General features: G+C 42.9%; 1 protein-coding gene across 4 annotated transcripts in view; it reads left to right on the top strand.

Annotated features, from left to right (window-relative positions):
- Positions 1–24907, top strand: part of LOC134359616 (netrin-G2-like) — a 139693-nt gene that overhangs the window by 3717 nt on the left and 111069 nt on the right. For all 4 annotated transcript variants that reach the window (XM_063073110.1, XM_063073113.1, XM_063073111.1 and 1 more), the window contains exon 3: positions 15949–16592. In XM_063073110.1, the coding sequence (XP_062929180.1) occupies positions 15949–16592 (644 nt within the window). The remainder of the gene's footprint in view (positions 1–15948; positions 16593–24907) is intronic.

The following is a 24907-nucleotide window of genomic DNA, read 5'->3' as shown; positions in this document are numbered from 1 at the left end:
CATTTATATATATTAGGTGTGTTGGCGTGACATGCAACAAAAACAGCATTAAAGCATTATGTAAAATAAATGAGAAGTTAAGGTACCGATGTGGGCTGAATTGTACATAAATACAGTACCAGCATGTATTTACATTGTGAACAGCATTATAAAATGTGGTAAAAGTTGCAGTAAACTGCAGTGACTTATGTACTAGAGGGGCTCACAGCTACAACCAACTTGCTTCTGTAGAATAAATGTAATTTAAAAATTCTAAATACCTGCTTAAAGGGGTAATGTATTTAAATAATGCCTGCTGATGCTAAAGGAGAACTTACAGGATATGTGTAAACACGAGGAATTCTGCAGATGCTGGAAATTCAAGCAGCACACATCAAAGCTGCTGGTGAAGGGTCTCGGCCCGAAACGTCGACTGTACCTCTTCCTGGAGATGCTGCCTGGCCTGCTGCGTTCACCAGCAAATTTGATGTGTGTTACAGGATATGTGAATGTGTTTATGTAGTTAATGAGCGCTTGTTTTCCCTAATACGCCCACTCCACGAGGAGCCGGTAGGTTTCACTGGCGCGGTGTTCGACATGTCCATTGAAAAATCCTATTCCCCATTGATATAGATGTTGTATGACAGTTTGGAGCTAAAAGGTTCTGTCAGATGAAAAGCTTTCTTTCCCTTGCTGTCATCTCAAATCCTATACAGTACATTGTAGGCGCTAATGGACACTTTGCAGCTACAATTGCAACATTTAAGACTTCAGGACAGGTATATAGCAAGAAAAGGCACAGAGAGACACGGACTAATGCATGCAAACGGGATTAGCATAGGTACGGAGGAGATGGGCCGAAAGCGCCCGCTTCTGTGCTACACAGCTTTATGATTCTATACTTTGAGAATACCCCGCGTCCCACAATAACCTCAAGTACTCTGTGACTTGTAAAGTGCTGTGAAATGACCAGCGGTTGTGACAGTCTCTATATAAATTTAAGATCTTTAGTCACGGACTAGTGATTAAAAACCGTGTGGCTCCTGTAAATCACCGGAACATCATTAATCTCGTCTTTAAAGGGAAGATTTGCTTTCGTATGTTCCCCAAATCATGACGCTAAGAAATCTTCTAAAGTGCGATTTAGTGAGTGCCGGGAGTATTACAATGGAAGGGAAGACGGTGGAGGTCAGGGCCTAGATAGCAGCAAGAACAAAGTCCATATGACTAAGACATAGTTTCAGAGTTAGGCTATTCGGTCCATCGAGTCTGGTCCGCCATTCCATCGTGGCTGATTTGTTTTCCCTCTTAACCCCATTGTCCTGCCTTCTCTCCAACGCCCTTGCTAATCAAGAACCTATCAATCTCCACTTTAAATATACTTAATGACCTGGCCTTGACAGCAAGTCTGTAGCAATAAATTCCACAGATACACCACCAGCCTCTGGCTCTAAATTTCCTCCTCATAATAGTCTTTCTTGGTGATGAGTGAGAGGAGACAATGTAGAAATGTCACGGGATCTTTAGCGTTCACGCAGCTTTAGACTTAGAGCTTCATTTTTTGCTCTGTCAGCTGAAGACATCGCCCAAGGTTACCGGAACCTCCGCTACCGGAGCGGTTGAGTCCAGGAACTCGCAGCCATCAGATCCAATTGTACAACATGAAACGGAGCAAGGCTGAATCGCATCTGCATCGATATTCCCACTGGAACACAACATGCTGAAACTTTTCTTCCGTGTTGGGTGAAGTTACCCGGTTGGGGAAAACATTACTTCTGCAAATGCCCTCTCATTCATCCATACGCCGGAAACCCACGCCATGATCCCGAATAACAGCTGGAAGGTTATCTGAATGCCAATACTTACCATGTACAGTAATGTGAGAGTGTGCAAGAAGCTATCAAAACCAAAGTGCTGGAAACTGGAAAATGCCGGCCAGTTGGTTTAGTTCAAATGAAATCCGCCATGGTTGAGTAGGATTCTTTAGCAGAAATTTGTTCTTGCCGCTAGCTGTAACACTGACCCAGCAAAGATTACTTGGACTCACCATCCCCAGAACTCTATATTTTATCCGCCATGTTATTACTGCCAAGCATTTGCGTCCAGCTCCTTATTTTTACTAGGTAACGGGCAAGATCGCTCAACTCTGGACCATCCGAAACTCGAGAAGAGATGCTGCAGATGCTGGAAATCCAGAGTAACACGAACAAATGGCAAAAGGAACTCAACAGGTCAGGCAACATCTTTGGAAAGGGCCTAGACCCTTCGGCCCGAAACGTCGACTGTTTATTCCTTTTCATAGATGCTGCCTGACCTTCTAAGTTCCTCCAGCATTTTGTGTGTGTTACTCTGGACAATCCGAGCCTCCGCTGTCCAACGGAGAGAAACTGATCGGAATGCTCTGATGCTCATTTGGCTTCGCTCATAGTATAGTCAGTTTGTTTCGAATTCAAACTATTTAAAACATTTTGTAAGATTGCCATTCTAACTTTCAACAAAACCCTCAGAAGAGAGAGGATTCTCATTTCTGTAGCCACCTTTCTCATCCTTTCCAGAACGCCCAAAACATAGTCCATGACGAAAATCTTCAAGTGTAGACTCCTGAACATGTAAACAAAATACGCAGCCGAATATGGGCACTGCAAGCCACCACGAGCTAACGTAGTAATGATCGAATTCCTTTTTAAATTTTTTGATGTACTTGATGCCGAATTTTAGCCAAGGAACCGGAGTGCGTTCTTTTGCACCGGGTCGCTGATCTTTGAAAATGCACCACTTTTTTTTTGTTTTGCGTCCACCTGATGGAACAGACCCGCCTCAGTTTAGCGTTCGAACTGAATGACAACACCCGCGGCAATGCAGCTCTCCCAGTACAGAAAGGAAAGTTTGCCACTAGGTACAACTCCCACTATGGCTAGAGGCCGATGCGCTTCTGAAACCCCGTCTCTGATGTAGACGACTAGGAAGAGAGAACGCTGGACTAATTAGCATAGATATTAGTTGCTGGTCCATTTCTCCATTCGAGTGGCATTGCATCACTTGATGGTGTGAGTGACGTTAATTCTTTGCCGCTTAATTTACAATTAGGGAACGGGGGGGATAAGGGGGTTCAGGTAAAGGGCGCATGTGGGGAAGAAGAACGGCGATGCCTGAAGAAGACGCATTCAGCATTAAGGATTTTCGCTATCCAGGATATAGCCGCTTCTCATTAAACCATCAGAGAGGAGGACAGGAGCCTGAGGATACATGCTCAACTTTTAGGAATAGCTTCTGCCCCTCCACCGTCAGATTTAATGATCCGTGGACACATTACTATTTTGTTTTACTTTCATGTATTGCTTAGTGTAATTTAGAGTACATTTATGTATTGCTGCCGCAAACTTCACGACATATATCATTGATAATAATTAATTCTGATTCTGAAAGTGCCCGGAATATTTCTTATCCATGTCCCATACAGAAGAAATAATTCCTTTACTTTTGGACATTCGTTTGAAGATTAAAAGCATCAATCAGCAAGTGCATTATAGATCTCTTCCGCATCTATAATTAAAGCCGGCTGGTAGGAGAGAATTCAGTTCAGTGGGGAGTGAGAAGAGTTTAGCTCAGGTGCGGTATAGATTACATGTTCTAACCCCGGCTGTTCTCCAGAAACAGGAACAGTGCAGGCGCCAGGCCTGTCTCTGACACTCTGTTCAGCACAGAGTCTCGTCGACGGCAATTAGTTGTTTGGGCTGGTTAAACTTGCATTCTTTGCAAGCAAAGACTCTGTCGTAGAGTAAATACCAAGCTACACGGTGCATACAGCTGTCTATGTATTCCCCGTTTATTCCAAAGTTCGCGAGCCGAGGCATTTTTTTCTCTAGTTTCATCCTTCCGTTTGAAAAGGATTGGACACATAAACTGCATAAAACGTTCAGCTTGGTGAAGGACCTGCTGTCCAACAGTAGAACATGGAAAATGCACTTTAGTCCACAATATTTTACTAAATTGATTAAACTAGTAATTTACTGTCTAACTAATCTAATCCCTTCTGCTCACACAGTGTCCATATCCCGCCATCCTCTGCGCATCCATGGGCTCATTTAAGATCCTCTTGAATGTCTCTATCATATTGTCTCCACACCAGTCCTGGTAGAGACACACTTCTCTCTATGTAAAAAAACGCGTCCCGCTCACTCCCTTTGAATTTATCCCCCTCTTACCTTAAGTGCATGCAATCTAATTATCCGACCTTCGAGAAAACGGGTCTGTAGTCTATCTGTGCCCCTCATAATCTTATCTCTCCCCCACCCCACCACACACACACACACACACACACACACCCACACACACCCACAACGTCCACCGCTGCGGAGAATATAACCGAAATTTGCCCAGTTTCTCTTTATAGCATTTGCCCTTTAACCCAGACAGGATTCTGGTAAATCTTTTCCGCACCTTCTCCAAAGCCTCCACATCTTCCTACAATGGGGCGACCAGATCTGAGTGCAATCGATGCGGCCTAACCAGAGATTTATAACTGCTTTGTGGATACTGTCACTCTTTATAATCAACAAATATCCCCTCCCCACACCACCCCTTTACTCCAATCCTTCTGCTTCTGAGGACCTCCATTTCTCTTATGTGATTGTTCCGTACTATCCCGTCACTCCGTCCCCTTTCGCCCTTCTAAGTTGCCTGATGTCCCCACCACCCCTTCCATCTATAACACCAGAACCTCAGGCTGTGCTGATATTTCAGTCTTTCCCTTCGAATTCAATACCAAGGATTCCCATCTCTCATATTTCAAGGTTTAGGAGTGGGGCTCTCAGTGCCCATGCCGCTCAACCCGGACTCTGGATCACGTTTAGAGCGAAGCCGGTGTGCATTACTTTCAAATGGCTTATATTGTGCTCCCCCAGATGCAGTTTGAAAGGGGTGGGGAATGTGAAGAGGCTGGGGGAAATGGCCAGAAAATAGCTGGGCAGAGAGTCTGCGCTGGATCTGCACAGAGAGAGGGAGAAAGAAACAGTGGGTGCGGCTGATCGGGAGAAACACTGGTAACAAAGAATGCCCTATGAGCACGATGCAAACCGACGCCGAGGAGCAGAAGCCCACCAAGAAGAAGCGTGTGGTTAAACACTGCCGAGACTCACAGCAGTGAAGACCACGTGAACAGAACTGAGCGGCCATGATATCGGAGGCTAGAAAACGCACTGCTGTGCTTGTTCCATAGAACATAGAACATAGAATAGTACAGCACATTACAGGCCCTTCGGCCCACAATGTTATGCCGACCTTCAAACCCTGCCTCCCATATAAGCCCCCACCTTAAATTCCTCCATATACCTGTCTAGTAGTCTCTTAAACTTCACTAGTGTATCTGCCTCCACCACTGACTCAGGCAATGCATTCCACGCACCAACCACTCTCTGAGTAAAAAACCTTCCTTTAATATCCCCCTTGAACTTCACACCCCTTACCTTAAAGCCATGTCCTCTTGTATTGAGCAGTGGTGCCCTGGGGAAGAGGCGCTGGCTATCCACTCTATCTATTCCTCTTATTATCTTGTACACCTCTATCATGTCTCCTCTCATCCTCCTCCTCTCCAAAGAGTAAAGCCCTAGCTCCCTTAATCTCTGATCATAATGCATACTTTCTAAACCAGGCAGCATCCTGGTAAATCTCCTCTGTACCCTTTCCAATGCTTCCACATCTTTCCTATAGTGAGGTGACCAGAACTGGACACAGTACTCCAAGTGTGGCCTAACCAGAGTTTTACAGAGCTGCATCATTACATCACGACTCTTAAACTCTATCCCTCGACTTATGAAAGCTAACACCCCATAAGCTTTCTTAACTACCCTATCCACCTGTGAGGCAACTTTCAGGGATCTGTGGACATGTACCCCGAGATCCCTCTGCTCCTCCACACTACCAAGTATCTTACCATTTACTTTGTACTCTGCCTTGGAGTTTGTCCTTCCAAAATGTACCACCTCACACTTCTCCGGGTTGAACTCCATCTGCCACGTCTCAGCCCACTTCTGCATCCTATCAAAGTCTCTCTGCAATCTTTGACAATCCTCTGCACTATCTACAACACCACCAACCTTTGTGTCATCTGCAAACTTGCCAACCCACCCTTCTACCCCCATATCCAGGTCGTTAATAAAAATCACGAAAAGTAGAGGTCCCAGAACAGCTCCTTGTGGGACACCACTAGCCACAATCCTCCAATCTGAATGTACTCCCTCCACCACCACCCTCTGCCTTCTGCAGGCAAGCCAATTCTGAATCCACCTGGCCAAACTTCCATGTGCTCATTCTAGGGGTTGCACATCTAAAGATCCATTTTGAGGGAACATTCTAACTCAAAGGGTGCTGAGACAGTGGAGCTTTTCCCCCACCACATAGAGTAAACGTAGAAGCGGAAAGTGGAATGCACTTTGATGGCAACACGTGCTAGGTTGCCTGTGTTGTTCCGTTCCTGGCTATAATGTCTACAAAACTAGTCCTACTGCTTGGAGATCTTCTTAGGTCTAAGGATACATAGGGCAGGAGTTAATGCGCAGTCTTCCCAGCTTTTCAGCTCCGGCCGGCCCCCGTATTTATTCCTTCACGGCACATTTTCCCCGGCTGAGTCAGCTATTTTTGGCTTTACACTTAAATAATCAAGAATAATAATAATGTTTTTTTAATCTTTAAAGTGGCAGAAATTAATTAAACACAAAGTGACGTTAACAAACTATTCCTTGCACATACACATTCAATGAAATCGTGCACTTTGCAGGTGGCGGCGGTCCCGCTGAGTTCCTCCGGCGCCTGTGCAACGCCGCGGATTCCAGTATCTGCAGCCTCCCGTACCTCCAAAGAAGGAGATACTTCACTGGTTAGGCACGTCTTTCGGCAACAGATTGCATTACTACCCATTTACGAAGTTAAACCGTGACAGCCATGTTATTCACAAGAAAAATTTACTACAGTTTAGTGGAAGCTCTTGGCCCGGTTTTAATCCCGATGAATTAAAACGCCTTTATCTAACCCCTGATAGAAAGCGGGCACTGGCGTAGTTTGGGGCGGGGGGGTGGGGTTCCAGACTCCGTTCCTCCCCGATTCCTCCACAGTGACACTCTGACAGTTTCTCGGAAGTATCTGTGGCTTTAGATGAGAGCGACAAATGGTCTCTGACATTCAAGTTCGCACATTATGAACATCATCCCCCTCCTCCTCCTCCCCCCCCCCACATCAACGTCCCAGATATAAATTGACGTTTTGCTGATCAGTTTTGTAAACGCGAGTCCCTCTCCTAATATAAGGGGGAAAAAAGGCATTTCACGTTGCGGAATCACATTATCTTCAAAGAGGGACACTTTTACAGTTCCCTGATGTGTGCGTCCTTGCTTTCAAATGACCTTTCCAAAGAGAAAAATCAATGAAACTTGAGAGTCGTTGAGCAGCGCCTGAATTAGTAACTTTCTCCTTGGAAAGATGTCTTTCTGAGAAAATTAATATTTAATCAAAGTTCGGAGTTTACTTGAAGGAGGCACAAAGCGAGGACGAACTGAGATAAACAGTCAGAGGGCCCTGGGGAAATCACGTACGACCAGTTTACTATTCCCAATTTACAAACTTATTGGTACTTTTATCTTATATAAAATAACATATATAAAACACTTATGTTTGAACATGTACATATTCGGGGTAGCGTAAAGTAGAAAACATACCTCTTTAAATAGTTGATTTCAATACAGTAATTAAGCACGGAGGTGCGTGCTGTCCAATTAATTAAAACCTAAGAGAAGAAATTGCTTTAATAACGTCGGGCAAAAGGACCTGTATTAAAGTGGGTGTTCGAGCCACTCCGATACAAACTGTCGCAAAACTTTTACCTGGGAGACGAAAACTTGTGCCCTTTCTAAGTTGCACCCCGATGCTTACTCACTATGCATCGAAGTTAATCTGTTTGCGTTACACTTTCATGCCTTTAACACAGTTTGCAGCCTCCAACATCAATCGTTTCATTAATTCACTTTCATCAATATTTACTCCTGGATAAGGACAGACAGAATGATTTTTAATATTGCCCCACACAGCAGTTTTAGAACGGATGAAAGCCCAATTGCTCCATTACTGGCTAATTCATTACTTACTGAGAAGGTCTCATAATTTGTTAATAGTAATCGAACTAATTTTCATCATAAATATTTAATTCCATCTCCAATGCAAATCCAGATCGTTAAAAGAGGACATAAGGAGCAGATGAGCAAAATCCATGGGATGAAGTTCTAAGCATTCTCTCTCCTAATCAATTCACAATAATTCCCCAGAATGATTTCAATTGGAGGACCTTTCAAATGTCAGAACAAGCTATTTGCAAATCGTTATCTTTTCTAGAAAGTTAATATTGTATAACTATGTTTACATTTTGTCTTCAGCTCATTACTCTAATGTTTGTTTCCACTGAGGTTTGTTTCTGTAGGGAAACTATTCTCTTTCTAATTTAAGGAACACACATAAAATGCTGGAGGAACTCAGCAGGTCAGGCAGCATCTATGGAAAAGAATAAATGGTTCACGTTTCTGGGCGAGGCTCTTTTCTTCAGGACTGAAATGGAAGGGGGAGGTGCCAGAATAAAAAGATGTGGAGTGGGGAAAGAGGCCAGTTGGAAGGTGACAAGTGAAGACTGATGGGTGGGAAAGGTCAAAGACTGGAGGAGAAAGAACCTGATAGGAGAGAAGATGGGGCAATAGGAGAAAAGGAAGGAGAGGCACCAGGGGAGAGTAATAGGCAGATGAGAATAAGTAAGTTGTCTGAGTGGGAAATAGAGGAAGGAGGGGGGATTTGTTTAACAGAAGGAGAAATCGATGTTCATGCCATCAGGTTGGAAGCTACCCAAACGGAATACAAGGTGTTGCTCCTCCACCCTGAGAGTAGCCTCGTCTTGGCAAAACAGGAGGCTATGGATCGACCTAGCTTTCTCGCCTGTTTTTTTTTAATACCTCCATCACAAATCTTTGGCTTTCCATACCCAGCTGTGATCTGCCCATGTGTCTATTTAAATGGTCTCTTCACTTGCTGCCTCACAGAGCAGTACAGTCACAGGACCAGGCCCTTCTGCCCACAATGTCTGTACTGATCATGATGCCAAATAAAGCTAATCAGATTTGCCTGTACAGGATCTATCTCTCTCCACTCCTTCATGTTCACCTGTCTGTCTCATTGCCTCTTAAACGTGGTAGCCTAGTGGTTAGCACAACCCTTTACAGTACAGGCAACCTGGGATCAATTCCCACCGTTGTCTGTAAGCAGTTGGTACGTTCTCCCTGTGACTGCTGGAGTTTCCCCTAGGTGCTCCGGTTTCTTCCTACAGTCTAAAGACGTGCCAGTTGGTAGGTTAATTGGTCATTGTAAATTGTTCCATGATTAGGCTAGGGTTAAATTAGGGAATTGTGAGTGATGCGGCTCAAAGAGCTGGAAGGGCCTATTACATGCTGTATCTCAGTAAATAAATAAATGAACACCAGTACTCTGTCTGCTTCCACTACCACCGCTGGCCACATGTTCCAGGCATCTACAACTCTGTATATAAAAAAGACTCGTCCTTCCCTTTCCCTTTAAACTTACCCCTCTCACCTCAGAGCTATGCCTTCTAGTGTTTGGCATGTCTACTCTGGGAAAGAGATTCTGTCTACCTGCCCTCTTTACATCTCCCATAATTTTATAAACTTCTATCAGGTCTTACCTCAGCCTCCAACACTCCAGAGGAAATCTCCCAAGTCTGCCCAACCTCTCCTTATAGTTAATACTCTCTAATCCAGGCAGCATCCAGGTGAACCTCCACTACCTTCACCACAAAGCCTCCTCACCCATGAGGAAAACAGAACTGAACACAAGTGTGGCCTAAACAAAGTTTTATACAGCTGCAAAATGAGCTTCCAACTCCTGACTAATCAAGGCAAACATATTATCCACCTTCTCTATCACTTCTCATTTTCTTCTACAGTTTCGTTTTATCTTCATCCCCTGTCCATTCACCTTGGAACTAATTTTCTCTCAGATTCAGGTTCAAGTTCAATTATTGATCACGTGCACATTGGAATATGCATTGTTTGTGTTAACAACCAACACAACCTCAGTCTGTGCAGGGGGCAGCCTGCAAGTGTCGCCATATATACAGAGGAAATTAATTTGGGCCTGTTTGGTTCACAGCTCCGTTAGCACCATTCACACTGTGATTGTTCCCACTCCTTCTAAAAACCATTATGCACTCATTTGATCGTGAGACCGTGCTTATTGATCTATCATTGAAAATCTCCCATCAGCATGAATGAAAAGAATCTGCAAGCTATTGACATTTCATCCCATAGAAAGTTAAATGTAAAGTTTTATAAAACTGTATCCCTGCGTACAAGTCTCTTTTTCATGTGTTCTTCAAATTAGTCTGCTTGCTTCAGCACCTTGCATCCTCCCAAATGCTTATAGATTTGGGAAATTTTTAATGAGAATAAAATGGTGTTAAAATGCATCCGATATACCATTTCAAAACTTCAAAGTTGTCAGATCTGAAAGAGTAAGTTATGCTAATGGCTGCAGTGCCAGTTTCCCCAGAGAATTTCCATCTTCTTTGAAGTTCATTAAAAAATACAGGTTCATTTTAGTTAGCATCCAGTTAAAATATCCATTTTTGCATCAGCACATCGATAAGTTAAGATCTAAATTTCCCAATAGAAAGTGCTTATGTTGAGAGAAACTGACTTGTAAATCATGAATTCTAAAAAGGTAATGGGAATAAAGTAGAGGGTGTAGGAGAAAAAAGCAGTTTGAAACCATCATTAGTTTGACGACTTCAGAAAAACATCAGCTTTGTTCTCTATTTTAAACATAACCCCTGCAAACAGCATCTTCTACCATTCTAATATTCCTGACAAATGTAACTCTCATTATTATGCAGAGATTTTTGACAACCATAACCTTTTAATATACCACAGTGCCATTCAATTAATCTGTGAAAACAGCACACAAGTAAATAATGACAGATCTGCATGGGGAGGGGATAAAGGAAAACAGCAACCCACAACAATCCAATTTGAAACAAAATATGCTTTAAGACTTCAAAAATAATTCTCTATCCATCATGGATGTAACAAACACTCAGTGGCCACTTTATTAGGTACACTTGTCCACTGCTCAATGATGCAAATATCTAATCAGCCAATCATGTGGCCGCAACTCAATGCATAAAAGCGCACAGCCGTGGTCAAGAGGCTCAGTTGTTGTGCAGAACAAAGATTAGAATGGGGAAGAAATGTAATTGAAGTGACTTTGATGATGGAATGATGCAAGACGGGGTGGCTTGAGTGTCTCAGAAACTGCGGATCAACTGGGATTTTCACACACAACAGAATTAAAGAGAATGGTGTGAAAAATAAAAAAAAAAGAACACCCAGTGAGCGGCAGTTCTGTGGGTGAAAACGCCTTGTTAATGAGAGAGGTCAGAGGAGAATGGCCAGACTGGTTCAAGCTGACAGGAAGCCGATAAACACGCACATTACAACAGCTGTGTGCAGAGCAGCATCTCTGAGTACACAATGCATCAAACCTTGAAGCAGATGGGCTACAGCAGCAAAAGACCACGAGCATACACTCAGTTGCCACTTTATTAGGTACTGGAGGTACTGTGCGTATATTGAGGCTTAAAGGATTTATGTCACTATGAGTGCATTCATAAATGTAAATGCAAGTTTCTTTTATGGGAGGAGGGATCGTTGACTCAAGCCTAAGAGGCCAGTGTGGGGCACTTTCATGCCTTACAAGGCGCGGAACGAAGGACTGTGTGGCGCGCCACTCCTCACACAGACATAGAGCAATGTGTGGTTAAGTGCCTTGCTCAAGGACACAACACGCTGCCTTTTATGACTCTTTATCAACCACAGCTCTTGCAAAACAGTTTAATGTTATGAGCACAGTTTCAAAAGTTAAAAGTAAATTTATTAACAAAGCATGTAGATGTCACCATGTAGAACCTTGAAATTCATTTTCTTGCAGACATTCACAGTAGAACAAAGAAATACAATAGGATCAATGAAAAACTACTCACACTTGACTCACTTGCCTGTTCATTGAAATGTTCCCACAACCAAAGATCTCATTTTAAGGACTCTTTATCTCATGTTCTCGTTATTTATTGCTATTCATTTATATTTGCATTTCCACAGTTGGTTATCTTCTGCACCCTGGTTAATCTTTCATTGATCCTGTTATAGTTACTATTCTATAGATTTGCTGAGTATGCCCGCAAGGAGATGAATCTTAGGGTTGTGTGACAGATATGTACTTTGATTATAACTTTACTTTGAACCTTTGAACAAAGACCAACAAGAAACCAATGTGTAAGAGAAGAGAAAATGTGCAAATACAGTACAATAATAGTAATAAACAAATAATACTGAGGACATGAGTTTTAGGGTCCTTGAAAGTGTGTCCATAGGTTGTGTTCGGTGATCAGTTCAGTGTAGAGGTGAGTGAATTTGTCCACATTGATTCAGGAGCCTGATGGTTTAGGGGTAATAACTGTTCCTGAACCTGGTGTTGTGGGACCTGTAGCTCCTATCTGATGGGTTCTTGTTCTGCGCTACCACAGTAGCTGTAGCTAGATATGTTTATGTGTTCTATTAGTCTGCGATGTGATGTAAAAGCTCTGTGGTGAATCTAAGTGCATGAATTAAGTAGTTGTTGATGGGATTCTGTCTCCAACCATTTCTCCACTCACACCACTCAAAGTGACTAACGTCCCTCCAGACCCAGTCCATTCACACCAGGGCCTGGTTATCACAAAATCATGTTCAGGAAGAAAAATTGTTTTTGCATTCAAACTTAGTAGCTAGAGTAGCTTTATATACTATTGGGTTTCTTAGCTTGTGCTATTTGGGTGGAAAGTGGCAAGACGGCTCACTGCCAAGCTGTAATAATGACAGTGGTTAAAATGGGAATTTTATGTTTTGTATTCATACCAAGCAATTACTCTCACTAACAATGTCAAAGAGACTCTATTTTTGAACATATTACTCTTACTGTGTTTGGTTATCAGTAAAAAGGAGTTTTTTAAAAACAAATGCCAATTTTTAAGTATTGATTTAATTTGGATTTTATTATTTAAGGCAGAGATTGATAGGTATCTGAGTAGCCAGGGCATCAAAGGTTATGGTGAGAAGGCAGGGGAGTGGGACTAAATGGGAGAATGGATCAGCTCATGATAAAATGGCGGAGCAGACTCGATGGGCCGAATGGCCTACTTCTGCTCCTTTGTCTTATGGTCTATTCAACAGCTTATTCATTTTTATGTTTTGATTCAAACTCTAGTTTAGAATCGCTTTTAGCTTTGAACGAATACAGTTGGTTCTCTGTCACTCCACTCCTTAAGTAACACGTGGTATCTTCTCATTACATCCAAATATGCAGATGTTCCCCTCAGCCAAAAAAAATTGATGCAGAGACAAAAATGGTAGGTGCATACAGTATAACCTCTGTGCTCAATATCACCAACATGACCGCATCAATCTGTCAGTATCACCTGCAGTAGTTGATTGTATTTCACCTCTGGTTTAGAATTTGAATACATAACTCAGGCTGATACTTCAGCGGATCATGGAGAGGACGCTGTTGTATCAAAAAGTGATATATTTTAGATGAAATATTAATTAAAGACAATGTAGTAGCTTATATAGACATTCCACAGCCTTACATGAATGGTGATATATCTCACCTGCTGTTTGTGTATACCGTATATAATATATATAAATAACAGATGAGATATATTCCAGGGTGGCATGGCAGCATAGCGGTTAGTAGCAGTGACCCAGGTTCAATTCCGCCACCATCTGTTAGGAGATTATGTGTTTTGTCCATGATCATGTGGGATGCTCTGGTTTCCTGCCGCGTTCCAAAGGTGTACGGGTTAGAAGGCTAATTGGTCACATTGCGTGTAATTAGGTGGTGCGGGCTTGTTGAGCTGGAAGGGCTTGTTACTGTGCTGTGTCTCTAAATAAATAAAATCATATGTATATATGCATACATTTCTTATGATGCACATATTCGCTCTGAAGGAATAAGAGACTTTGATGCATCCTAACGACAGGAGAACAGCTGAATAAATGCAAGTTCTTTGTAGCAAGTAAATAGCAACAGCAGATATTTTAAATGTATTTATTCAGGGATAAGATGGATGTTTTAGCCATTCCTTCTTTTCATGAGATCCATCACTTGGTGGTGAATAGACTCCCAAGGCACTATTGGGTAGGGACTAAATGATTTTGATTTAGTGATAATGACGTACGTGGTTATACGGGCATCTAAATCAGCATAGTTTGTTCCATGAATCTTACAGCGTCAACTGTAAAATCAGGGTTTGATTCCCACTGGTGTCTTATGTTCTCCCCACGACTGTGTGGTTTTCCTCTGAGTCCGAAGACCAACAATTAGGGTTAGTGACTTGTGGGCATGTTTTGTTAGTGCCCGATGCGCTGTAACACTTGCAGGGTGATTGGATATGGGAAAGGGGTGAAGTACCATCCATTGTTGTTTACTCTGCTTCAGACCAAGGACAATTGTGTCACCATAAGAATTTTGGCCTAAAATGAATACTGTTGCCTAGAGAAAGTCATGTTGTCATAGTGATAATCTGATTTCCTATTGCCAAAGTTTTGGGGACTAAGAAAAGAGAATTGTCTGTTTCTTGCGTTAGCAAATTTCTTTCCTATTTACAATGGTATCGATGGTGGCTTTGTAAGCATGCTTTTCAACTCACCTCAACTCTGAACTGATTCCACAATCTATGGACTTACTTCTCAGAACTCTTGTTATCAGTATTTATTTATCTATCTGTCAAAGCATCTCAATAGGTATATTTAACATCAGAGGAATGTATACAATATATATCCATGAAAAACAAGCAGCACCCCAAAGAATGAATGACAGTTAAAACTTTAGAACCCCTAAGCACCCCCCCCTCAGCTCCCCCTTCCCACTCATAAGTAGCAGCAAGGCAACGACCCCCCCCCACCCTCAGCAGCAAAAAGGCATCGTCACCCACCACCAAGCACTCAAGCGTGCAGCATAGCATCAATAAAGACACAGACTTGTGGTACCCCCAAAACTACTCATTCACCTGGTAATTTGACTTACCACAGGCTCTCCGTCTCTCTAATAAGGGAAAAAAAGAGGTGTCCCCATTTCACAGCGAGAGGGGAGACATAACAAACAACTCAATGATTTATGATGTTAAAAGTCTGTTGCGTCACTTTTTCCGAGCTCTGCGCCCAGAGAGTCGGCCCCAGAAAGGCTCGACTCCCTGGACACACAACCCCCGGCAGCTAGCCCACTGCTCCCGATGTTCCGTGTTCTCCCGCGACACTTCAGTCGGGGGAACCAGCCTAGAATCAGCCCGTCGCCAGAGCCACAAAATCCCGGAATCCCAAAGGCACACTGGTCTTCCAGGCCACATGCTTGGGATATCAAAAAGCGGCCAGTCGTGAGAGCGGGTCCCATTCCAACAAAGAACCGAAGTCAGAGTGTAACTCCAGGTCAGGGTCTTTAAAAGAACCTTGAAAAGGAAAAAAAAAGCGATATCAAAGATAGAAACAAAGCTGTTTTCGAAGATGCAAACAAAGGAGTCTCCGTTTAGCGCCATCTTGATTTAATAATTTTTTTAATTTGCAGAGTTTGTCTTCTTTAGTAAATTGGGTGCTTTTCAGTCTTTGTGTGTAGTTTTTCATTGACTCTATTGTATTTCTTTGTTATATTGTGAATGGCTGCAAGAAAATTAATCTCAAGGCAGCATACGGTGACATATACAGTACGTACTTTGATAATATATTTACTTTGAACTTTAAACTTTGTACTATTGTCTTATTGAATCAATTGCTAAATAAATTAACTGCTCAATAAATTAACCAGATCTAATGCAACATTTTAATGTTCTTGTTTCAGGGCAATCCCTATATGTGCTTTAGTGAATGTGATGCTTCAAACCCAGACCTGGCTCATCCCCCCAAACTAATGTTTGATCAGGAGGATAATGGACCTGTAACTTACTGGCAAAGTGTCACCTGGAAAAAGTACCCTGAACCTCTCCTCGCCAACATCACCCTGTCTTGGAACAAGAGCATCCAACTCACCGAGAATATTGTCATTACCTTTGAGGCAGGCCGGCCCACCACTATGATTCTGGAGAAGTCCCTAAATCATGGAAGGACATGGCAGCCTTATCAGTACTATGCAGAGGACTGCATGGAGGCTTTCAGAATGGAGGCCAAAAATGTCCGCGATCTTTCACCTGTGACAGCTCTCCAGATCATCTGCACTGAAGACTACTCCAAGTGGTTGGGCTTTGAGAATGAGAAGAACTTGCACTTTGAGGTCAGAGAACGCTTTGCCATTTTTGCGGGCTCCTCCCTCCAGAATATGGACGCTCTGTACAAGAGAATGGACATTAACAAGGGTCTACGAGACTTTTTCACATTAACAGACCTTCGCATTAGGTTGATTAAACCTGCCACTGGAGGGACATTTGTACAGAGGAAATACTTAAACAAGTACTTCTACGCAATTTCTAATATTGAAGTTGTGGGCAGGTAAGCGATCATGTTATTATAGAAATAGAATCAGCTTTAAGATTCCATTTTCTTTTTGAAAAACATTGAAGGAGATTTTGCTAACCCCATGGGTCATTTCTATTGCTTTTTCCAAACTAAAAGCAAAATAATGTTGCAAAGGCTTACAGAGCTAAGGCATCTGACCAAAGTCAATTATCAAAGCCTGCCAATGGACTGTCATAATGTGGCTAAGTACAGACCTAAGTATGCGTATTAGCGAAACTAATCTATAGTCCCTAGCTTATGCAGACAGTGGGCTCTTAATTAGGTGTACCTCCTTAACCTAAAAATGTAGACACTGATATATGAGGTCTTCTGCTGCTGTAGCCCATCCACTTCAAGGTTTGATGTGTTGTGCATTCAGAGATGCTCTTCTACACACCACTGTTGTAATGCGTGGTTATTTGAGTTACTGTCACCTTCCTGTCAGCTTGAACCAGTCTGGCCATTCTCCTCTGACCTCTCAGAACCATCACTCTCCGGATTCGTTCTCTATAAACTCCAGAGACTGTTATGTGTGGAAATCCTAGGAGATAAGCAGTTTCTGAGACACCAAACCACCCCGCCTGGCATCAACAATCATTCCACAGTCAAAGTCACTTTGATGACATTTTTTCTCCATTCTGAGGTTTGCTCTGAACAACACCAGAATCTCTTGACCATGTCTGCGTGCTTTTATGCATTGTGTTGCTGCCACATGATTGGCTGATTAGATATTTGCATTAATGTGCAGGTGTACAAGTGCACCTAATAACGTGGCTACCAAGTGTCTGATTAAGTGAGCTATGAGTGGAGATGGTAGAAAGTGGATTAGATTGTTGAAAGAAACATCACTTTTCCAAGGATAATAAATTCTAACCTTTAATACGGATTGGTGAGTGAGGAATTAGAGTGAAGCGTGGTCTGCTGCATTTATTTAAAGATAATTTCCTATTCCTTTTCCCCTCTGCCCATGCTAGTCCTTTCATAATGACTTTTAAGTTCTTGTTGTCCTCCTGATTTAAAATTGGAGTCACTTTTGCCAATAGAGGAAAGACCTTAATGTGGGTTGTCACTGTAGTTAAAAGTGGAAAGCAACTTGGGGTAGTGTGGTGGTTAGAACAATCATTTTACAGAATCAGGATTTGATTCTCGATGCTGTCTATAAGAGTTTGCACATTCTCCCTGTGACGTCGACTGTACTTCGTCCTAGAGATACTGCCTGGCCTGCTGTGTCACAAGCAATTTTTATGTGTGTTGCTTGAAATTCCAGCATCTGCAGATTTCCTCATGTTTGCTCCCTGTGACTGTGTGGGATTCTCAATACTATCTATAAGGAGTTTGCACATTCTCCCTGTGACTGTGTGGGATTCCTCTGGGTGCTACATTTCCCTCCCCATATTCCAAAGGCTTATGAGTTAGGGTTAGTAAGATGTGGGCATGCTATGTTTGTGCCAGAAGTGTGGTGACACTTACAGGCTGCCTCCAGCGCATTGTTGAACCGTGTTGGTTATTGATGCAACAATGCATTTCACTGTACGTTTCAATGTTTCAATGTACATGTGACAAAGAAAGCTGATCTTTATTTTTGCAACTCAGTCAATATAGTTATAAGCCGAGAGGGAACATATTTATTGTAACAGGCCATCGGTTCAATGTTTTACTGCATATGGCCAGAACCAGGGTTAAATGTCTGATTTGGACTGGACAGGATTAGAGTCTCAGTGGGTTGCTGATTAGATGCTACACACCCAACTTTCTTTAATTCAGCTCTCCTTGTGCAGATCTGATTGCAACCTGTCCATAAACACGGAACCAGTCGTGAGTACATATTGGGTGAATGCAACCTTATTAAATATGGAAGTTGGAAAGCAGCACAAAGATTAGCTTCATTTGGCACACGTACATCAAAGCATTTAGTGAAATGTGTCATTTGCGTCAATGGCCAACACAGTCTGAGGATGTGCTGGGAGTAGCCTGCGAAGGTCGCCGTGCTCCCTGGGCCAATTAACCTATTAACCTGTTCATCTTTGGAATGTGGCATAAAAGCAGAGAAGTTGGAGGATACCCACATGGTCACGAGGAGAAGGTACAAACTCCTTACAGACAGCAGCAGTGATTGAACCCATTGCTGGCAGGGTAAAGCATTATGTTAATTGTTATGCCATGTCTCCTAGGATGGTACAAAAATTAATCGTTGTCTGGACTACTGTCCAGATTTACTCAAAAGTAAAATGGTTTAAAGTATCAGGCTATAGGAAAGACATTATATCACAACATCAATAGGGTTTTTTGAGACTTTGATAGGTACATGGAGCTTAGGAAAATAGAGGGCTATGCGGTAGGGAAATTCTAGGCAGCTTCTAGAGTAGGTTACATGGTCAGCACAACATTGGGGGCTGAAGGGCCTGAAATGTGCTGTAGATTTTCTGTGTTCTAATCAGGAATCCAGCTACATACAATTGCTCCTGTTTTCCAACCAACCTTTGTTGAAAGGTGCAATCATATGAGAGATATTCACAAAGTCCTAACTTTTTAGAATTAATGTACTGGATGTGAGCTTTGCTTGCAAGCCCAGCATTTAATGCCTGTCTCTGAAGTTAAGTTTGTGGTGAGCAATCTTCATAAACCATCATTGTCCTTTTGGTGAAGGTACTCCCTCAGTTGTTGGGTTGCCGGTTAACAAAGTGCAAAGTAAATTTATTATCAAAGTACCCATCTGTCACCATATACAGCTCTGAGACTCATTTTCTTGTGGGCGTACTCAATAAATCTATACACTAATAACCACAACAGAATCAATGAAAGGCCACCCAACTCGGCCATTCAACCGGAGTGCAAACTGTGCAAATGCAAAAAGAAAGAAATAATAATAATAATAATAATAATAATAAAAAATGAATAAGCAAGAACATGAGAATAAGCAAGAAATAAGCAAGAACAGACATCAAGAGCATGAGAGGAAGACTCCTTGAAAGTGAGTCCATTGGTTGTGGGAACATTTCAATGACCTGGGCAAGTGAAGTTGAGTGAAGTTCAAGAGCCTGATGGTTGAGGAGTAGTAACTGTTCCTGAACCTGGTGGTGTGAGTCCTGAGGCTCCTGTACCTTCTTCCTGATGGCAGCAACAAGGAAAGAGCATGACCTGAGTAATGGGGATCCCTGACGATGGATGCTACTTTCCTGTGACAACACTCCGTGTAGATATGCTCAATGGCGGGGAGTGTTTAGCCCGTGATGACTGGACCATATCCCCTACTTTTTGTAGGATTTTCTGTTCAAGGGTATTGGTGTTTCCATACCAGGCTGTGATGCAGACAGCCAATATGCTCTCCACCTCACATCTATAGAAGTTTGTCAAAGTTTGAGATGTCATGCTGAATCTTTGCAAACTGCTCAGGAAGTAGAAGCACTGCTGTGCTTTCGTCATAATTGCACTTATGTTCTGGGCCCAGGACAGGTCCTTTGAAACAATAACGCTGAGGAATTTAAAGTTGCTGACCCTCTCCACCTCTGGTGCTCCAATAAGATCTGGCCCTTGGACCTCTGGTTTTCTTCTCCTGATTTCAGTCATAAGTGTAAAGTGAGTAGAGCAGAGGGCTAAGCACACAGCCCTGTGGTGCACCTGTACTGATGGAGATTGTGGAGGAGAGGTCAATGCCAATCTGAACTGACTGGGGTCTACAGGTGAGGAAGTCCAGGATCCAATTGCACAAGGAGGTATGAGGCCAAGGTCTTGGAGTTTATCGATTAGTTTTGAAGGGAATGGTGGTCTCAGAGACTAAAATCTTAGGATCATCAGCAGATTCTGCTCTTTTGTTTTATGGTCTTCTTCTAGAAGGCAGGAATGCACTTGTGCCAGATACATTCCCCGGCACTGCAAACATATCCCACTCATTTGAACAGGGTTAACATATCTCGATCTTTAATGTGAGTTTTTTTTTGCTTTATATTCTTTATTTCAATGTATTTTTAGGCTTTTAGGTAATTAGTACCAATTTCAAAGCAACACACACAAAAGGTCAGGCAGCATCTATGGAACAGAAGAAACAGTCAATATTTTGGGCTGAGAACCTTCTTCAGGATTGAGAAAGATGGAGGAAGATGCCAGAATAAAAAGGTGGAGGGGACGGAGGCTAGCTGCAAGGTGATAGGTGAAGCCTGGTGGATGGGAAAGGTCAAGGACTGGAGAAGAAAGAATCTGATAAGAGAGAAGAGTGGACCATCGGAGAAAGGGAAGGAGGATGGGACCCTGGGGAAAATAATAGGCAGATGAGAAGAAGTAAAAGGTCAAAGTGGGGAATAGAGTGGGGGGGATTTGTTTACTGGAAGGAGAAATTGATATACATACCATCAGTTTGGAGGGTACCCAGACGGAATATAAGGTATTGCTCCCCCATTCTGAGGGCTTCACCTGCCTGACCTGCTGTGTTCCTCCAGCATTTTGTGCATGTCGCTGTGGATTTCCAGCATCTGCAGATTTTCTCCTTTTTATAATACCAGTTTCATATGTGTTTGGATAAATTTATCTTTTTTTAAAAAAAATTTACTTTTTAAAATGATTTCATATCATGTTAGTTTTATCATATCATGCTCAAATTCTTCCACTCTTTCTGGTCAGGGTGATCTGTGAGGAGTACTTTATCTTCCGTGGCCCACATCTCACAGCTACCGCAGAGCAGGACATCAGCTTTCGTTCAGCTTCTTCAGCGAGTGAGGCAGCAACCCGAGAGTTAGGATCAGCATGATCTGGCCCAATATATCTGCTCAATAACCCTTCATGAAGGAATGTCATGCCAATCTATTCTCTCTCCATTGAATTAAAATTGGATTGATTAAACTTCAAGAACAGGAAAATTAATATCGACCATAAACTATTCTTCATAGTTCCAATGTTATAAAAGGAAATTTCTCTAAATGCTGAAAATCTGAAATAAAAACGCGGTGTGCTGGAAGTAATCTGCAGTTCGGACTGGGAAGAGTCTGTGTTAGGGTTCAAGTAAATGCAGAGACAGGCAAGGAAGGGAGAAGAAAGAAAATACAAGGTGTTATGGTAGAAAGCGGGAGAAATTAGATGACGAAAGTGATGATGGTGCACAAGAAAGCGATGGCTAAGGGGACTAATCTGCACAGGGGACATGAGCAGCAGGGTCACTACCAAAAGCTGCTGTCTGAAGAATGCAGTGTACAGTATATGATCTGAAACTGTTGAACTCAATATTGATCCTAAAAGGTGTTACGTGCTTACCTGAGAAATGATGTTGCCTTCCTTGAACTGCTCGGGCAGGAGACCGCAGACATTGGTGGTTAATGTTATTTAAATTACAACCAATTTCACAGCTGCAGATCAAACTTTAAGAAGGTTGCAATTTCATGAACACCAATGGTTGTTGTCATATTAAATCCTATGTTTCCCTAACCACTGAAAACTAACACACAAAAATACTATCGTTGTTATTAATGATTCTGTGGATGGGGTTGTCCAAATCTCAGCTTTAATTGATCTAGTCTGGTACTAATTAGCACTAAATTAGTAAATTGGTAACTATAATCAGCACAATGCAGGATGGCTGCTACAGGACATGGAAACATGGTGGGATGGGTCATTAGTCTGGGTCGCTTAAGGTCTTCTGGCATAATTCAAAAGGGACATCATTCTATTCTCTGATTCTAGACTTTCAGAGCAGACTTGATGGGCCAAATGACCTAATTCTGCTCTTGAGTTCAGAGTTAAAGGGCAAAAGTTTAGGGGTAACATGAGGGGGAACTTCTTTACTCAGAGAGTCAAACAACAGAAATTCTGCAGATGCTGGAAATTCAAGCAACACACATAAAAGTTGCTGGTGAACGCAGCAGGCCAGGCAGCATCTCTAGGAAGAGGTGCAGTCAACGTTTCAGGCCGAGACCCTTCGTCAGGACTAACTGAAGGAAGAGTGAGTAAGGGATTTGAAAGTTGGAGGGGGAGGGGGAGATCCAAAATGATAGGAGAAGACAGGAGGGGGAGGGATGGAGCCAAGAGCTGGACAGGTGATAGGCAAAAGGGATACGAGAGGATCATGGGACAGGAGGTCCGGGAAGAAAGACAAGGGGGGGGGGACCCAGAGGATGGGCAAGGTGTATATTCAGAGGGAAAGAGGGAGTAAAAGGAGAGTGAGAGAAAGAATGTGTGTATAAAAATAAATAACAGATGGGGTCCAAGGGGGAGGTGGGGCATTAGCGGAAGTTAGAGAAGTCGATGTTCATGCCATCAGGTTGGAGGCTACCCAGACGGAATATAAGGTATTGTTCCTCCAACCTGAGTGTGGCTTCATCTTTACAGTAGAGGAGGCCGTGGATAGACATGTCAGAATGGAAATGGGATGTGGAATTAAAATGTGTGGCTACTGGGAGAGCCTGCTTTCTCTGGCGCACAGAGCGTAGGTGTTCAGCAAAGCGGTCTCCCAGTCTGCATCGGGTCTCGCCAATATATAAAAGGCCACATTGTGAGCACCGGACACAGTATATCACCCCAGCCGACTCACAGGTGAAGTGTTGCCTCACCTGGAAGGACTGTTTGGGGCCCTGAATGGTGGTAAGGGAGGAGGTGTAAGGGCATGTGTAGCACTTGTTCCGCTTACACGGATAAGTGCCAGGAGGGAGATCAGTGGGGAGGGATGGGGGGACGAATGGACAAGGGAGTTGCGTAGGGAGCGATCCCTGCGGAATGCAAAGAGAGAGAGGGAGGGAAAGATGTGCTTAGTGGTAGGATCCCGTTGGAGGTGGCGGAAGTTACGGAGAATAGTATGTTGGACCTGGAGGCTGGTAGAGTGGTAGGTGAGGACCAGGGGAACCCTATTCCTAGTGGGGTGGTGGGAGGATGGAGTGAGAGCAGATGTACGTGAAATGGGGGAGATGCGTTTAAGAGCAGAGTTAATAGTGGAGGAAGGGAAGCCCCTTTCTTTAAAAAAGGAAGACATCTCCCTTGTCCTAGAATGAAAAGCCTCATCCTGAGAGCAGATGCGGCGGAGATGGAGGAATTGCGAGAAGGAGATGGCGTTTTTGCAAGAGACAGGGTGAGAAGAGGAATAGTCCAGATAGCTGTGAGAGTCAGTAGGCTTATAGTAGACATCAGTGGATAAGCTGTCTCCAGAGACAGAGACAGAAAGATCTAGAAAGGGGAGGGAGGTGTCGGAAATGGACCAGGTAAACTTGAGGGCAGGGTGAAAGTTGGAGGCAAAGTTAATAAAGTCAATGAGCTCTGCATGCATGCAGGAAGCAGCACCAATGCAGTTGTCGATGTAGCGAAGGAAAAGTGGGGGACAGATACCAGAATAGGCACGGAACATAGATTGTTCCACAAAGCCAACAAAAACGCAGGCATAGCTAGGACCCATACGGGTGCCCATAGCTACACCTTTAGTTTGGAGGAAGTGGGAGGAGCCAAAGGAGAAATTATTAAGAGTAAGGACTAATTCCACTAGACGGAGCAGAGTGGTGGTAGAGGGGAACTGATTGGGTCTGGAATCCAAAAAGAAGCGTAGAGCTTTGAGACCCTCCTGATGGGGGATGGAAGTATATAGGGACTGGACATCCATGGTGAAAATAAAGCGGTGGGGGCCAGGGAACTTAAAATCATCGAAAAGTTTAAGAGTGTGAGAAGTGTCACGAACATAGGTAGGAAGGTTTTGAACAAGGGGGGATAAAACTCAGAGAGTGGTAGCTGTGTGGAATGAGCTTCCAGCAGAAGTGGTTGAGGCAGGATCGATGTTGTCATTTAAAGTTAAATTGAACAGCTATATGGGCAGGAAAGGAATGGAGGGTTATGGGCTGAGTGCAGGTCAGTGGGACTAGGTGAGAGTAAGAGTTTGGCACGGACTAGAAGGGCTGAGATGGCCTGTTTCCATGCTGTAATTGATATATGGTTATATGGTTATCCCTAATGACTTATAATTCAAAAAACAGAAAAGTGTCAATGCTGGAAATCTAAAATAAAAATACAAAATACGATTGGATTCTGCAGCATCTATGAAGAAAGAAACAGAATATTTAAGATCAATGATTATTCATCAGAACAAAAAGACATCAGAAATCAAAGATTATTTTCTGTTTTTATTTCTTATTTATCCAATCCATGCAAATTGTGCGTATGTCCATGTTGGTCAATGTATAGACATTTCACTGAGCTGTCTCTGAGCTGGATGTTGATACAGGTAACTCAAGGTGGAAGATTTTGTTCCTCTTTATGTTTTTCCCTTCATGGGCTCATCTTCTTTGTAAATCTAAAATGGTGGTTATTGAAATGGATCATGCAATTCCTGTCAAAATGCATTGTATCAT

The sequence above is a fragment of the Mobula hypostoma genome, chromosome 21 (assembly GCF_963921235.1).
Source record: "Mobula hypostoma chromosome 21, sMobHyp1.1, whole genome shotgun sequence".
Taxonomy (NCBI): Eukaryota; Metazoa; Chordata; class Chondrichthyes; order Myliobatiformes; family Myliobatidae; genus Mobula; species Mobula hypostoma.
This window is presented reverse-complemented; position numbering and strand designations above follow the sequence as displayed.